Source organism: Oryzias latipes, chromosome 3 (genome assembly GCF_002234675.1).
Source record: "Oryzias latipes chromosome 3, ASM223467v1".
Taxonomy (NCBI): domain Eukaryota; kingdom Metazoa; phylum Chordata; class Actinopteri; order Beloniformes; family Adrianichthyidae; genus Oryzias; species Oryzias latipes.
Genome location: NC_019861.2, coordinates 11057071 through 11074062, shown reverse-complemented (window position 1 = coordinate 11074062; position 16992 = coordinate 11057071). Strand labels below are relative to the sequence as shown.

The 16992-nt window shown below is 39.5% G+C and overlaps 1 protein-coding gene across 7 annotated transcripts in view; it reads left to right on the top strand.

Moving 5' to 3' along the window:
* LOC101165461 (unconventional myosin-IXa) overlaps nucleotides 1-16992 on the top strand; it is a 106373-nt gene that overhangs the window by 56525 nt on the left and 32856 nt on the right. For 6 of the 7 annotated variants that reach the window (XM_020712164.2, XM_011487863.3, XM_020712165.2 and 3 more), the window contains exons 6-14: nucleotides 422-475; nucleotides 3002-3099; nucleotides 5042-5165; nucleotides 5278-5367; nucleotides 9937-10053; nucleotides 10211-10345; nucleotides 12374-12495; nucleotides 14434-14575; nucleotides 14694-14889. In XM_020712164.2, coding sequence (XP_020567823.1) covers nucleotides 422-475; nucleotides 3002-3099; nucleotides 5042-5165; nucleotides 5278-5367; nucleotides 9937-10053; nucleotides 10211-10345; nucleotides 12374-12495; nucleotides 14434-14575; nucleotides 14694-14889 — 1078 coding nt within the window. The remainder of the gene's footprint in view (nucleotides 1-421; nucleotides 476-3001; nucleotides 3100-5041; nucleotides 5166-5277; nucleotides 5368-9936; nucleotides 10054-10210; nucleotides 10346-12373; nucleotides 12496-14433; nucleotides 14576-14693; nucleotides 14890-16992) is intronic. The other variant, XM_020712158.2, reaches the window with a different exon arrangement.

Genomic DNA, 16992 nt, shown 5'->3' with positions numbered 1-16992 from the left:
TAATTCTGAATGTGTAACAGAAGGGAGTCTTTGCTACAAAGAATGTGCTCCAGTAATGCCTGTGGGAATGTTTTGTCTCTCTTGCATGTTTTAGCCCTGGGAGTTTGTTAGAAATGTTAGAAAATCTTTGAGACATTTGAAAAATGTTTCTTTTTCCAGTTGCTAACCTCATGCAGGCCTTCGAGAGACCGTGAACCCGTGAGACTGGAACAGCACGTTTGTTGCATAAATGCTTTTGTTTTTTTGTTTTTTTTGTCTTTTGTCCTCCTAACCCAGTAATGTTTGCATCCATTCAGAGTAATGCAGCCGCTCCGCTCTCATTTGCACCTCATATAATCTGCAAACATGGTTGACTTCATGCTGTTTGTTGATTGCTTCTCTCTGACCTCGCCGTTTGTGAACTCTGTCCTAACGCTTGCAGATGACAAAGACACCCCGCCATCAGCACTGGGACAGTTACTATGACGGTGAACCGGTCAGTATCCGTGCTGTTCCCACGTCTTCCCTTTTGTCCAGATGTGTTGGTCTTAATTCACCTCCGAGCTTTCAGAAGACTGCACCCTTTCTGGTCACGGTTCAGCTCTCCATCCCTGCTCCTGCCTTTGCTTTCTTTAGTGCTTTTTTTTGGGTTCCTGTCTGCTTCAGCTTTATCGTTTTTCCTGGTTGTGTTTCTTTTTGGTAGTGGTATGTTGTCTCATCTTTTTTGATTGTTGACTCAACCTTTCAACATAAAGTATTAGAGCCTCAATGAACACTATAATGAAATGATGATCTTAAGCAGCAGCATGGTAATCTAAATGTGCTTTCAGAACATTTTTTTGGGCTGAATCCTCTTCCTCCCCTTAGATTCTGTGGCTTTCATAAAGAAATGAGTCGACAAACAAAACTGTGTTGGGACTTGTTGGGTCATCAGTTCCTGCACCTTTTTTTTTCTTATTGGTGTGCAGAACACTACAGTTGTAATGATTCATCTTCTCTCCCAATTTCTTTTTTTCCCATTCTTTTTTGTTAATCCTCTTTCTCTGCTGAGATGTCACCAGAGTCTGAAAACCATCTGTTGAACTTCACTAAGGTTCTAGGGAAAGTCGCAAGGTTCATTTTTATAGGCCCATTTCATGATGATGAACACTAAGGAGAGTGAAAAAGATGGTTCAGTGTGAATGTTGATACTGCTATATATCCAGCTCAGTTGTCTTTGAAGAAAAAGTGAAAAGCTAAAGCAGCCTACGCAAACAACCATTTTAAAGACCCAGTCTGCTGAAATGTGTGTTTTATACGTTTTTAATATGTTCTTATGGCATTTTTCTCATGATGGAGGGCATGTAAAAAGAAAATTAAGCTTAAAGTAACAAATTTAGCTTCACAGTTTTTTTTATTAAGCCTGAAAACAGCATAATCTTAGTAAAAAGATCACTAGGAACGCTTTGACATTAGGTCAAAAGATGATCGGAGTGGGAGTTTTACCAAATTTGTGGTTTTTCCTTTTTTTTGCTTAGCTACACATTTTTGTCTTTGATTTAGAAGAAAAAGTTCAGGTGGTTTTACCTTTTTCTGTCATCGTTACCTGTGAGGGTGAGGGAGTGCTTCCTGACAGCATTACAGCCTGCAGGGATCTCTGTACTTATGTGTTTAATGAGCCATAAATGGCACCCTTTGGAGACAGTATTACAGATATTTTTGATTGTGTTCGCTTGTGGTTTTAAAACTAAACACTTGAAACCAGAAAGTCTCCCATGTCTGCTCTGCCTTACAGACTGGTGCGAGGCAAATAAATACAAGATGCTGTGGTTTTCCAAATGTGCCCCAAAACACTCGCCCTCCACCACTATTCATGACAAAATAAAAATAAATGGATAAATAAATAACCAAAAATGCACATTTTGGACTCATCTGTCTGCAGGACAATGTTTTAATAATCCTGGGGTTTGTCCAGAAGCAGTTTTGGAAACATCAATCAAGCATTCATCCCCCCCCCCCCTTTTTTTTTTTTTTTTTTTTTTTTTGCTCAAAGAGTTTATTTTCCTGGCAACCCTCCTGAGCTACAGTGCTTGTTCATTCTTTTTCTAATCATGCTGTCATGTACTGTAACATTGAACATGTTCAGCGAGGCCTGTGGGTTCTCAGGTGCAGCTCCATTCAATGCGTCTGAGCCCCAGGTGATCATGCAGAGAAGGTGGATCACTGTCCCGACGTCTTCATTTTTGTGGTTTCTCCTGACTTTATGGACTTTTCCCTCATGTTGTTAAATGAATAAAAGTGCATTTAAAACTTTTTTTTCTAACTCTGTAAACTCCTGCTAAAATTAGAGGATTTCTTTTTGTTTCCACTCTCACACACATAGTTCAAACAAACACTTACGCTCATGATTTTGGCTGTCAGGGTGTGTTTATGAGTACGGCTCTGAGGCTTCACTATGTAACAATTATGGCAGCCAGAGAGAAAAAGATCCAAAACCAAAGGATAAAGAAACTCTCACCACTGCAGGTTTGTGAGGGGAAACGACTGGATAGTTGCACCAGAAACACTTTGTCTGAAAAACACACGAGAAAGATTAGCTTTACTGGCAAAAATAAAACCCTAACTTTAGCAATAAGCAGTGGACATTAATGTACAAATAGCTCTGTGTGACTCAAACACCATTTGCACGAGGCCGATCCACATGTCCTTTTCGTTGTTTAGTGTTATGTGTGAGAGGTTTTATTGATGGGACCTCAGTGGCAGCTTTTTCCCTCTCCATAAGCGGAGCTCCCTTCAGTACTTTGTCCTCACTTCAGGGTGGAATGTCAGCTTTTTTTTTCTTCTTTTTTACTGAAGCATCTTAGTAATTGTTTATTCTGTATTTCTTATTAATGTTGTCTGGTGCAGGGACCTCTGCTGTTTTGTTTCAGCTGCAAAGTACACATATTTGTCAAAGAACTAAAGTCTGTTGATGTTAAAACCATTTAGCTGCTGCATGTGAAGGAAATGTATGTTTTATTTTCTACATTTTTTCCTCGGATAGGACTGTTTCACCGTCGAAGGAGAAGACCTGAAACATGACTTTGAAAGGCTTCAGCTGGCCATGGAGATGGTGGGGTTTCTTCCTGCCACCCGCAAACTGTGAGTTGTGTGCATGCACTGTGGCCAGTGAGCAATGATGTGAATTTAGACAGTTGTGCGTCACGGAAAACATCAACATTTGTGCTGTAAAACCGTGGTCCCTAACCTTTTCCAGCCCAGAAACCGGTTTAATGTAGTGAAGTGGGTGTTTGATTTTTTTTTTTTTTAGCTTCCATTTCCCCTTTACTTTTGAGAGTAAAGTTCATCTCCATCCTCTGGAAAATATCTGCAGCTGCTTTAAACTTTATTTGTACTCTCGATTTAGTGTAGGAACCATTCTAACGTGAATGGTTCAAACCATTCAAACGTGATAACTTAAATGAGCGCGGCTAGTCTGCAGCTCACCGCTCCCCCCAGAGGATGGGTCAAAATGCGGAGAAGAATTTCCCATTGTGGGATAAATAGAGTATCAATTATTATTAATTTTACCATGGTCCGAGTGAATACTCGATTCTGATTGGCTGCTGGGTGTGCATTAAAAAGTGAAATACCACAGGATAACCCCACGTTGAACCCCACGAAGAAGTTCCGGTCACCTAGCTTAAATGTTTTGTATCACTGCGCCGGCTTCTTTAAAACAACCTTTTGCTTCATAATTTGGACGAAAACAAGCGGTAAGAGATGAACTTTCTCTCTGAACTGATGCTTTATTCAACCCATTGGAAAGATCAGCAAATATTTAATCGCTTTATTTCGCAGAATCTTGACTGCAGCGGTGGTGCGGCGCGACGCGGACTATTTGTCACGTGCTGAGGCGCGGCCAGGTGCCGCACCACGTAATAAATAGTCCGCTTTTTGTGAGAAACCGGTCCAAATTGGATAAAAACAAGAATTAAGGACTAAAAACTGGTTAATATGTATTGCTTTTGGGTAAGTGACCATGGTATAAACGGGTTAAAGGCCTTCGAAGTATGCATTATCACTTTTTAACGCACTTCGCGGACGCTTCGTGTCGGACGGTTTAGGCTTTTACAGCGTGCGTTAAAAAGTGATAATGCATACTTCGTCTGCCATTAACCCTTACATATACAGTCAATGCTACTTCTTCTTCTTATTAGTATTATATATATTCCCTTTACCCTTAACTGTCAAAGTGAAAGCTAAAAAAATCCAAGAGGACCAGGCTGCAGACATCAACGAACCACCAGATGATCAGAACCCAAAGTCCTCCATCGTAACCGGAAGTTTCCTCATATCGGTTGAAAAAAACTATTTTTAACTGGGGACCTTAACAGTTAGGGTTTTTCTATTTTTAAGCTCTAATAAAAGTATTTTTCTTTAGTTTTCTTCACTTTTGGTGTGATGGTTATGCAGTACAACAAAAAACGACCTGTTACTAAAGTTTCTATTTTCTAAATATCTGGCAATCTAGCAATTTTATAAGCAGCATCCATGTAACATTGGACAGCTGGCTGTTAGATATTATTATTATTATTATGGTGTGTGGGAACAAATATAGCAATAAATCCATATTTGGAGTAAAGACTTCTGGATTTTGTCTGTTACATACAGATTTCTTTTTTCTTTGAAGTCAAAGGCTCTTCTTCTCTTTCCTCACAGACTCTTTTCTGCTAAAAGAATCGTTACAAATACGTTTGTTTTTTGTTAACTTTGCTAGCTTGGAGGTTTTAGTAGCGGTCGGTGCACCAGCTTTAAGAAAGTAGTGGATGTGTTTTCGACATGTGACCAAGCGACTTAACATGCGCCAGTAGTTTTCCAAAATAAAACTTCCTTAAGAATCATATTAGAAGTAAAACGGGGGGAAAAAATGTAGGTCTCTGCAGCCCGGTACCAACTATCCAACGGACCAGTACCGGGCCACAGCCTGGGGGTCGGAGACCACTGCTGTAAACTTTGGGTGGAAGTTTGCCCCTACAGGATCATTGACAGGTGGAGCGCACCATTAACTGCCACTGTTAATGTCTTTTAAATCCTGGTTTAGGATCTTTTCGCTGCTGTCTGCCATCCTTCACCTGGGAAACATCCGCTACAAAAGGAAGAACCGGGACGACTCCATAGACATCTGTAACCCAGAGGTGCTGCCGGTGGTCTCAGAGCTGCTGGAGGTAATTTCAAGTGGCACCATATTTAGCTCAGCTCTGCTCTTGTATTGGTTTGATCCCATCATTTACAATTCAAAGGTTAAGTTTTTTTCACCTCATTTTTTGGCATCTCCAGGTCAAAGAGGAGATGCTGTTTGAAGCTCTGACAACCAGGAAGACGGTGACTGTGGGGGAGCGGTTGATCGTTCCCTACAAGCTGTCCGAGGTGAGACTGCAGCTGCTTTTTCCAAAGGCTGAAACAGAGTGGTGTCAAATTACTGGCACTGTACTGCAAAGGCTGTGGTTTTCTCTACTCTAAATTTAGTCTCTTGCTGAAGATTTGCAGTCGGGCAGCAGATTGTTGTTAAGACTTCCTGAACGTAGCTCAAATGGTCTTCTAAAGTCTGCATCTTTCTGCTGTAAGGTGACTCTTTTTTGTTTTTTGTTTTCCCTTTGGGGGTCACAGATCACTCGATAGAAACCTGAAGAGCTATTCTTCGATAAAAATGGATCATTTTGTATCAATTGGAAAAAACATTTCAAGTGCAATTTCTACGTAACTGGAACAGACAGAGGAGCTACTGTCTTAAACTAAATAGGGGTAAAAATTAGGAATGTCCCGATCCGATCATGTGATCTGAAATGAGGTCCAATCACTTAGTTTAAGGCTTGATCGAAATCTGACGTTGTCCTGTTTCGATATTGATTAGCGCTCTATATTTCAAATAAATACATAAGTTTGCAACTGTAGCATCCTCTTGTGCACATCAGATTTTAGAAAGTCGAGTTTTTTTTTAATTGAATAATATTGATGGGCTAACATTACTGCATGTTATTACACTGAAACGGCTTCTTCGTTTTACTCCCAAATGCTGGTGAAACTCAGAGGGGAGAAGTTGGACTCCAGAAGACTATCATATTGGGGTTCATAATCCTCCAACTTAAAAAGATTGCCACACGCATTAACGTTTTTCTTACAGAGGCAGCGGTAAAATCCTGTCTATTATTCACTAAATAGACTTGTTTGACCTGAATATGTTCAGAGTACAGAGGTCATTGGGATTTTCACATAACAGTGGATTTGGAAAATGAATTTTTAATTATTAAGGTGTCAGTCCTCCAACACATTTCTCATAGTTAAGACTTCATTTAATTCTTGTTTTCTCATCTTTTGTTTATTTATTTCTTATCTCATCAATTATTGCTGGTATTTTTTTCTTTTCTTAGCTAAGCGTATTTCAAAGTGATGCCTTCAGAGTGGTCTCTAAAACAAGTTTTTCAGAGAAAAAATGTAAATATTTGTGATAAAAGGCTTTTAAGACGAGATAAACTTACAAAGTTAATTAGTTTCTCTTTCAGGATAACTGGGAAAATGCTGAAAAGAACTTAAGAATAACAGAGGCCCTAAAGTGCACATCCCATCAACAAATCACTACGCAAACATACTAAAGATCACAGTTAAAAATGCAAAATATCTAATATAAAAACGATACATTTTACAAATCAAAAACAGAAAATTACAGAATACAAAATGTAAAAGAAGAAAAATAATAGGAAGAAATCAAAATGAAATGAAAAACATTAAATAAGCAACCGGTAAAGGTAGGTATCATTGCTGATGACATTTGAGTATTAAAAAAGAGGCAAAGCAGAAGAATGTTTAGCCAGAACTGTGGTGATTGAGGAATCACTGAACTTTGTCATGCCAAATAACTTCCATTTAAAACGGTATTTAGAAAAAAAGCATTTTTTTCTTATTTTTTCTTATTTGTTTTGGTTTTTTAATTATTATTGTTGTAATCTTAATATGTTCTTGCATTGAGTGATTTGTTGGTGTGACTAGTATGGGATGAGGATCGAGCTGAGACCACAGTTCCCAAAAAATCTCAATCTAAATGTTCAATCTGCTCATAGATTTGTTTCAGTTTTTTTTGTGGGGTTATTTTTTGTTCGGGCAAACTAATGTTTGTGTAAAACAGAGGTTTTCTCTTGATGTTTTTAAGTCTAAAGAGGAAATTACTCATAAAAAAACCTTCAGCACTCAGTCCATAGCTGTGGTTCTTCATTTCTCTGTGGCTCAGCTCTTTGGGTCAGATTTTGTACTGTGGCCACACAGACGCACACACACAGACAGACAGACAAACAAACAAACATTCACAAAAGTCCTTCAGTTTGTTTGGAGACAAGTGAAGGCAGTTTTTGTTGGGATTTCTGTTTTAGAGACATCAGAAAAAAGATCAACACACACAAACCGGGAGATTTTCCTGACACGATCAACTGGATTTACATATTTTGCCTCATGATATTGAACATGAAGTACCTTTACTATCTTCTGGAATGAAACTTGTGCGCATACTGCGAGTTGGATGATGTTTTTTTGTGTGTTTCTGCCACAAACCAAAGGAAACCGCCTCAGTCACCTTTTCACTTCCGACTTTCCCAGAACACGCTGTGTGGTGTTCCGCATCCTCTCCAAACTTCCAAATGTCCTGCTGGATATTTAGGAGTCATTCTGCACGGACAAACGGCGATTGTTTTGGTAGCGTGCTGGGTGGTCTCCATGTCAACAGTGCTTTAGCAGTCTCAACAGTCTCATCAACTCTGAACTGCTTTAGAATATCAGGTTTCTCCGTTTTATCACATTTATGAATGTGTTATGTTTAATGTCAAATGAGTGAGGAAACTAAACACTGACATTTTTTAGTGGATGTGATTTATCTTGTGGAAACATTTTTTTTATATATACGGCCCTGTAGATGCTCTGTGTTGCAAAAAGGTCTGCAATTGTTCTGCCTAAAAGTGGTAAAAAATAGGATTTTCTTTGATTTCTAGTGAACTCTTTTATGGATCTAAAGTTTTAAATACATCTGGTCATGAAGATAAATGACTTTTCAGTCACTCTTTCGAAATGTATTTGAATGTTTGATACTAAAGGATGGTTCTGATTAGTTCAGTCAAAATGTCCTGCAGGACCATTTTTGCTGAAGTCCCTGTTGGTGTCAGACTGGTTTGAGTGGCAGATCTTTCCGTCCATCAGAAGGATCCCTTTCACAGTTTTCTATCCATGTTCCAGCGAACTTTGACTGCTCTGACTGAAATGTATGGCGCTACCTGCCCTCACCCTTGCTTCCCCCCTTTAACCCCCCCCTCCTTTTTTTTTTTTTTACCTGCCCTCACTGGCTCTTTCCTTTCTGCTCCAAGCAGAGAAATCCAGTTTTTCTACATGACGGCCTTTCAGTTGGTTTTGTCTCCATAGCATAGATCTCTAAAACCTTTAGAAGAATCTGCAGAAGTACATTTTTGGATTTTCCTGGCAACTGAGGTTTTTTGTTAACCAAGCTCACATTCCCAATATGTTCATATCATATGTCATATTGTTTTGTTCAGCTTGAGCCAGCTATTCTTGTAGTAAATGTTTACAATATTTACAAAAATGTGTGAGCAACAAGGAAACACAAACCCTGTTCAAAATCTACAGCTTTTAATTCCAAGTAGCTTCTAATGAAGCCTGAGCAGTTTGGAGGCAATAGATGTACATTCCTCGGAGGAGTTAAAATTTGTATCCGGTACGACCGGGGATTTTTTTTTTTTTTATTCAAGATTGCGACCTCGTCCCAAGGTCAAAGGTAGTTGAAGACTGAAGACTGCTCGGACAAAAGATTTTTGTTCCCATATCATGGGAAAATGTGGAAATTGTCAAATTTTAAACTTTTCCACTAAATGGTTACCATCCCATAATAGTTTCAAAACTTCCTGTGGATATCCCTGACATGTTTGTTTTGTTTGCTAGTGAAGTAAAAAAAAAAAAAAAAAAAAAAAAAAAAAAAACAGATTTTAGATTTTGGCCCCCTTCAGATGACTCTTTGGCCTGCTGTGATGTCATCTTTTTTTGGAGGTGTCATTCACTTTGTTCATTTTCACCGGGTACTAGGTGTGTGGACATCTTGGTGATTTTTTTTTTGTTTAGTTTTTGCTCAAAAGCACAGTAAGAAAGTGCTAAAACAAAACTGCTAAATCAAATCAAACTTTATTTATAAAGCACTTTTCATATAAAAATATAACAAAGTGCTTTACATTAAAACACAACAAAATATAAAAACAAGCATGATGATTCAAAAATAAATATAAATAAATAAATAAATACCCCCCCCCCCCCCCCCCCCCCCCCCCGTACCTAGCACCCCACTCTTTTCACACCTCCCACCCCCTAACTGATGGGAAAAGACAATGAGAAATAGGCTGAGCAAATAATATAATAAAATATGATCCTTGCAGTCCAGGACTGCTGCGGGTCATAATAATCTGAAAGTATCAGCTCCTTCATGAACAACGGTGTTAAAGTTTCATATTTTACTTTGAAATAAATCAGTTTTGCTCTCATTGTTCTGTTCTTTCACGGTTTTTCATGCTTAAACTGCATGAAGGCCCACTCTTACTCTGCGGAAATGTGTTACACAGATGTGTGGAATACTCTGCTGGGGGGGGGGGCGTTAAAGGTGTTAATCAATAGAAACTGTGAAGTCATGTTTGGTGCATGACCCCATAGAAGAGTGTGCTGGTGTTTATTGTAGATTTCTATCATCCAAGGATCATAAAAGTCCAAAGATTTGAGTCCACAGTGAAATGCAATTCCAAAAGCTTGTCCTGTTCTCAGATGGGAGGAGGCTGTGCTCTACTGTGTCCAGAAATCCTCCACAGTTTAATTCCCTGATGGTACAATCGTGTAGAGGATTTTGATTTAACATTTTATTTTAATGTGTGTTTTCTTATGAGCTCATACATTGTCTGCTTCCAGGCGGGAACAGTGCGAGACTCCATGGCCAAGTCTTTGTACAGTGCTCTGTTCGACTGGATCGTCTTCAGGATCAACCACGCTCTGCTCAACAACAGGGACTTGGAGGAGACCACCAAGGCAAGACCACCAAACGCAGACATAGAAGATGCTCCAGCACATTAGTTTTTTTTAAAGTTTAGATTTGGAACGTGGAAATGAAAGATATATCCCAGAACTTAACTAAAAATGACCTTTTCCATTTTGTTTTGGTCGGTTTGTTGGTTGGTTTTCTCAGATCTTGTCCATCGGAGTTCTTGACATTTTTGGCTTTGAAGATTATGAAAGCAACAGCTTTGAGCAGTTCTGCATCAACTTTGCCAACGAGCGTCTCCAGCATTACTTTAACCAGCACATCTTCAAGCTCGAACAGGTAAGTTTATCGGTGAAATGCAGTAAAAGGTTTAAAAAAAACGTCCAGGAAAACTGAGGCTTTGAAGCCTCTGCAGCTGTTAAACAATGGTAGGAAGCTTCATAAGGCTGCTGTGCAAGGACCCGCCTCACCTCTCACTCAAGTTTTGGTCGCCATAAATAAGGTGAACCGTTTAATGGTGATTTCATCATTTCACCTGCATATTAGTCTGGCTGAAGCTCCTTTAATGTTTCTGCGATTCTGAAGCTGCTTTCAGGCCACAGCAACATTAAGACTTTAGCTTCAGACATTCCTTTAGTCGGACAGTTTCCTTTTTTTTAAACTTTTGTTTGTATTTATCAAAAATAAAGAATCGAGGAACTGTTTACAATTCACTCAGTTTTTATAGTTTAAAAAAAATTGCCTACATTTTTATTATTTAAAAATGTTAACACAATTATGTCGGTTATGTAGATCTGATGGCTCACACATCAACACTTATCAACCAAACTTTAGAAGAACAGTTAACAATAAAAGAGAAGCAAAGGTACATGTCAGGAAAAGATCCAGAATCCGGAGCAAGCCCACCGCCCCTTTCGACACCCAAAACTGAGAGCTCCCTGTTTACATAGCTTACATCACCTGACCTAACTTTACTGGTGCAACAAAAATGGTGAGTAATACTGTAGCTATTCAGCCGTACAGTTTCGATTCAGATTTCAGCTCAGATGAGGAAATAAAATACTTAAATGGATCTATTTGTATGACAGTGGATGCATCAGAATGGAGCAGAGCAGGGAGCTTGTTGCCTGCCCAGCGTATTTTCTACATCACAAATTTAATCTTTTTTTTTTTAATCTGCTCCTGATTTGCAACATTTTGCATAAAGGATTTGTCAGTCATGCAGTTCTAAGCTTCAATTTGTTTGCATATGTCCTCCACTAAGGGAAATATGCCACAAGAACACGTTAACACAAGTTTCATTGGAGTGGGTCTTTTATCCTGATTGATTTTGGCTGAAAGACTGAATCCTAGGAACCTGTAGTTGGCTAATGAAGTTCACACCTGTGTGAGAAAACGCACGGAGTTTGCTGAGTCATGCAGAGCGGCAGTTTATTTTTGTGTGATCATGCAGCGAGCGGTCATTAGAACCAACTCTTTACACTCAGAGTAATTAGTCTTTTTGCCTCATTTGTTGCTTGTTTAGTCCAAACAGAAGTATAGTGAGGTGTTTTAGGAGGAAGATCTGGGCTGTTTTCACGTTGGTTGCTCACAAAAAATCCCAGCCAAATGAATCCACTTCTGTCTAGTCTTTGTGAATGTGTCAAACATCTACTGTTTTATTCATTCCAAATATTCCGCTCAGACATATTTGAGCTTTACTGACTAGAATTTTAATTTCCTCTTTTATTGCAAAATGCAACTGTCAGGAACACAACAAACACAGACGTTGGTTAATGCTCCGTACAAATTTTGAATCCTAAAATGAAAAACACTAATGGAAATAATTCTTACTTTTTTCTTTGAAATCTTAATTGGATTTGTTGAGCCAGTATGGCCGCCAGCAAAAGTCGCATAGCTTGGTTTAAACATGTTTTTTTTTTATCGCAGGCTAAAATAGAAAACCCGATGTCAGTTAACTTTCTGTTATTAATTTTTCAGCTGTTTGACTTGAGGCAAACAGAAGATGGAGGGAAAAGAGGCGATTCCAGTGACCTTTAATAAACCTCGGCTGGATTAAGGGCTTTATTAGTCAGATCACTTTCCCAGGAAAACCGGAAAACAGCATGTACAGCAAAGAAAACGGACAAATGTTCTGAATCTGTCTCTCATTAAAGAAAGAAAACTACAACACATTCCAGAAACTCTGATGCTTTGATTCTAAAAATGTGTCTGCTTCTCCTAAGAAGATCATTTTTTGTGTTTTGGTTGATGATTTTCTGCCACTGCTGACAGATTTGATTCTTTTCCGGACTCACCAATCCACTGAAAAGCATAGACTGACGTTTAAACCAAAGTTTGACCCAAAGCTGTTGTTTGCTGCTGCAGGAGGAATACGCGGCAGAGGGAATCAGCTGGAAAAACATCGACTACATCGATAACACAGGATGCATCAACCTGATCAGCAAAAAGCCCACCGCGCTGTTCCATCTGCTGGATGAAGAGTGCAAGTGAGTCTTCCGCTTGGCTTCCAGTTCAACTGGCTCATTGTTCTGAAATTGCTCATCCTGCATGACAAAAATGAGAGAAAAAAGCCAGAAGTGATCCAGCTGTGCAGTTCTCAGCCTCTGAGGTCATGCATCAAAACGGTTGTCTGCCCTGGAATGAAGCGACTGTAAGGAATGATAAGGAAATGAAACTGCAGAGCCTCCTGAATTCCCTCTTTAGCTTCATAACGCAGAGATACATTTACATTTGACTTCCTGTTTGCAGGATTTGGTTCTGAATCCATCCATCACATCTTTCCTCCTTATTTTAGTTATGGTATTTGTAGGGATCCACCAAAATAAAGAATCCTAGGCTGAGAACCAAAAATAAAAAGAACATTTGGCCAAAAACTGTACATTTATAGAAAATGTCAGACATGACTGGAACTCCAAACATTTTGTTTTGTTCTTTAGATCAGTTGTGTGCTTTACTGTAATAACAATTTAAAAAAAAGTAAACCACTATCAGAAATCCTGAAGCCAAACTCTCAAAACATATATAAAATAAGCATTTAAATAAAAAAAAGAAATTAAAAATCCTATCTGTGCATATCAGGAAAAACTCGATGTGGCTCATGAGAGGGAAACGTTTCCTCTGTAGTGCTGCGACGACAAAGTGCATCCAGTAAAAAAGAGATACAAAATAAGTAATAAAATAATAGTTCTAATAATTCTTTAGGCCCACAGCCTGACAATGTAATTAAATAAATATTACCATAGCCCTCGGCTTAACTATGGGTTTTTAATAAATGCATCATCAACAAATGTGCCATAACAGATAAACCCATAACTAAAGTACATTTACGAGATACGAGTACTGTATGTAAGGAAAAGTGGTGATGTAATTCCTGTTGAATTAATTCACTTTGCCTTGTTGCTGTCACTAGAAAACTTTTTGCCTTTTCAAATGTGTCCTCCTCAGAGCGAGGGGGAACACTGGGAGACTTTCCTCCTCTCATAATCATCCTGCAGTTCAGGGTGCTTTGCTTTTAAATGATAAATTAACCCCGAAGTTGAAACACTCTTCGCACAGGCACCATCTTTTGTGATTTCAGCATTACATGACTTACAGATGGCCTTTTTGTATGATTCTAAGGCAGAGAAATACTCCCAGGCTGCAAGCATGGGTTTTGATTGCATTACATCCTTTTCCTCCCACGTGTTTTGGTTGGACTACGTTTCTTTCGAAAACTCCCAAAACCCTCTTTTTAGGCATTTTCAGTCCAAATGTTTTGGTGGCTTAATAATTGGTGCATACCTAGTTATTTGTTGCATCTCATGGGAGCACCTGACGTTTACCTGTGAGATTTGGAGGATGTAAGTGAAATATTGTTTCAAGTGCAAAGCCGAAGAGCAGATCTTCCATTAGGCACAGAGGGAGAGGAGGAGCCAGTCTGACCACAGCTGTCATGACTGTGGCTATGCTGCATCTGTAAACAAGCGAGCGTCAAACATTGGGTTGACATTTTCTACAAATCACGTCAGTTGTCAAGAAAGACACGGCAATCTTTAATTAAATTGCAGATTTTGATTTTTCTGTCCAGATTTATTGAGTCGACATAGAATAAATACTAAATACATTTAGAGAGCTACTTGGTCTATTTTTAATCCTTTTTTCCCAGCTTTAAATGTTGACAGAAGCTTGTAGCAGTGACATTTTCATAGCTGCAAACCTTTCGGGTGTCTTTCCTTCATTATTTTTTCCTGTTATCCATAGATTTCCCTGCAGCAGAAAGGACTGATGTCTCTTTTGAACTGATTTACTCTCCAGTGTTCGTGACACAAAGCCCATGCCTTTGAATTTTTGCATCATTGCATTGATTTTCTTCCTAACTGTTTGTGATTCTGTGTATTAAAAGCAGATATGACATCCGAAGCTTACTCTCCTCCTTTTGACTCCAGTTTCCCTCAGGCCACCAACCAGACCCTCTTGGATAAGTTCAGGCGGCAGCATGAGGGCAACAGGTACATCGAGTTCTCTGCCGTCATGGAGCCTGCCTTCATCATCAAGCACTATGCTGGCAAAGTCAAGTACGGGGTTAAGGTCAGTTTCATTGTCACAGAAAGTGCCACAGTGTGGGGGACTCTGTAGGCGAGCACTGGAACTTTGAGTTTGTCATTTTTAGAGGCTTGATGTGAACTTTTCTGACATTTCCACTCAGGACTTCCGGGAAAAGAACACGGATCACATGCGCCCGGACATCGTGGCTTTGCTGAAGAGCAGCAAGAACGCCTTCATCTGCAGCCTGATCGGCATTGACCCGTCGGCCACCTTCCGCTGGGCCGTTCTCCGAGCTTACTTCAGAGCTCTGGTGGCTTTCAAAGAGGCTGGAAAGAGGCACAAACCCAGGATAACCGGTGAGAAGCACCCTTGCACACCCCGCTGTTTATTGCAGAATGAAAAGCCAGTAAATAGACTTGCTTTAAGCTGCATTCACATCACGGATGGAATGATTTCCTTGTGGTTCGGTTTTGTTTCTGTTTGATAAATGATTTGGAAAAAATGTGGAAAAATCCTTTTTAATTTACTAATAAGCAAGTAACATAGAAGAAAAACCTTTCATTTGGCTCATACTAAGCCTGGTGTGAAGTACTAAAATAGTCATTAATAAAACCCTAAATTTAGCGTGTTTGACACTTTTAATCTAAACATACTGTTAGGGAGTCGGGAGGCAACAATTCACTTTCCTCACACTACGGTTTAATGGTGTAACGTACAGTTCTGTTGTTGATCGGGAACTGTGGCTTTCCTAGTTCCCACTGAAATAAATTTGTGGAGCAGGGGCGGCCAGTTTCAATGTTAAGTCAATTTACAGATTCAATCTGAGGACCTGTGGGGCAATTTGAGCCTCAGGCACAGCGTGGTGCCACAGCAGCGCATTTCGGACATCGCTGCAAAAATTATGGTGAAGAATTGGCCTCACGTCAACCAATCAGGAACTCAGCTTTAGCCCGAGACGTGTTGATGATGTAATCAGCAAAACCAACATGGAGGAGAATCGGATTGTTGCCGTTTGTTCTCCTTCTGCACTTTGAGATGCTGCGTCCAGCAGCAACTTTGCTTTGTGGAGAGAAGAGAGGCGCAGGACACAAATTCACTGCGTGAATCTGGATTGGTGTGAACGCAGCATTAGAGTTGAGTATTGTTTATGTGTGGATATATTTATGTTCTATTGTATTGATCTTTGAAGGTGTTTCAATTACTTTCAGCAAATCCACTACAATAAACAAATAATACTTCTGCGAAAGTATTGTGAAGTATTGGCAACTTTATAAATCCAGAAAGAGAAGAACAATGACTTGACTCTGTAATTCATTATCTGTCTTAAATTAAAAGCATTTCCATCCTGAATCTTCAGGGCACAAGAAGTGCTTTGTTCTGCCAATAGCCTGATTTATTTCCCGCTTTTGTGAACAGCTAAGACGACTCACTGGGCAGCAATAGTTTCGTGGGCTTTGTCCAGGCCACACCACACTTTCATGAGTCACTTTCTTTGAGTTTTTGGCCGTTCATACATGGTGATTGTTGAGTCGCTGTGCGCTAAGAGGAGCTCCCAGCTTCTTTCTCTTCCCTTTCTTTGTCTCCAGATCCATTCTTTTCAGGTAGTGTCTCATAAGCTCTTCTTTATGTGCAGTAGATGGTAGCATCGGAGGTTCTGATGGCATAGTTGAAGTATGACTCAAACCTATCCGCTGCACTTTCTTTACCTCTCCCACACATGTGTAGACTATATGTGAGAATAGCTTTTTCTTTAGAAGTCCTTCAATCTGTCTAGATTACTTTTTGAGTTTCTCTGAGCTCTTGAGAGGTCGGGATCACCCACCAGGAAGTCTCTGACATGTCTTCTGAAAGGACTCTATAAAAACACATCTGCGTTCAAATTTTCTCATGCCCGATTTATACTTCACACCAATTTGTAGACTCTGGTCGCATTGGTCGCAAGGCTGTCTAAAGGGAATCGCCCCAATTGCTGTGAAATGTGACACCAGGTGATGACATCATCCGCAATTGGAATTTCCCACCTGTTGCGCAATCACGTGCATATGGTGCCATTTAACTTATGCTTATTTATTTTAAGAGATTAGAACATGAGATGGCGGAGAAAACTCTATTAATATAAGTAGTTTCGTGGGAGAAACAGGCATGTTGTGTGTCCTAGGACAGGTAATAGGTGGTCCTACTCAATGAAGATCATCTAACCTGTCGACTGCCATGCAAAACTACCTGAAGGGCACTTAGTCATCTTGTAAAATATGTATATCTTGCACTAGAGAATGGAATTAGCTTCTGTATTGCCTGCTTCTATATAGTAGATAGACATACCACTTCCTCTTCCGCCTCATTGTGTACATAGGTGTATGAGCAAGATATCTTCCAAGTTGGAAATACCAAACCACTGAAAATGGTATAAACGCCACGAAGAAGTTTGTAGCAATTATCAAAGACAGTTGCAAGCGAAA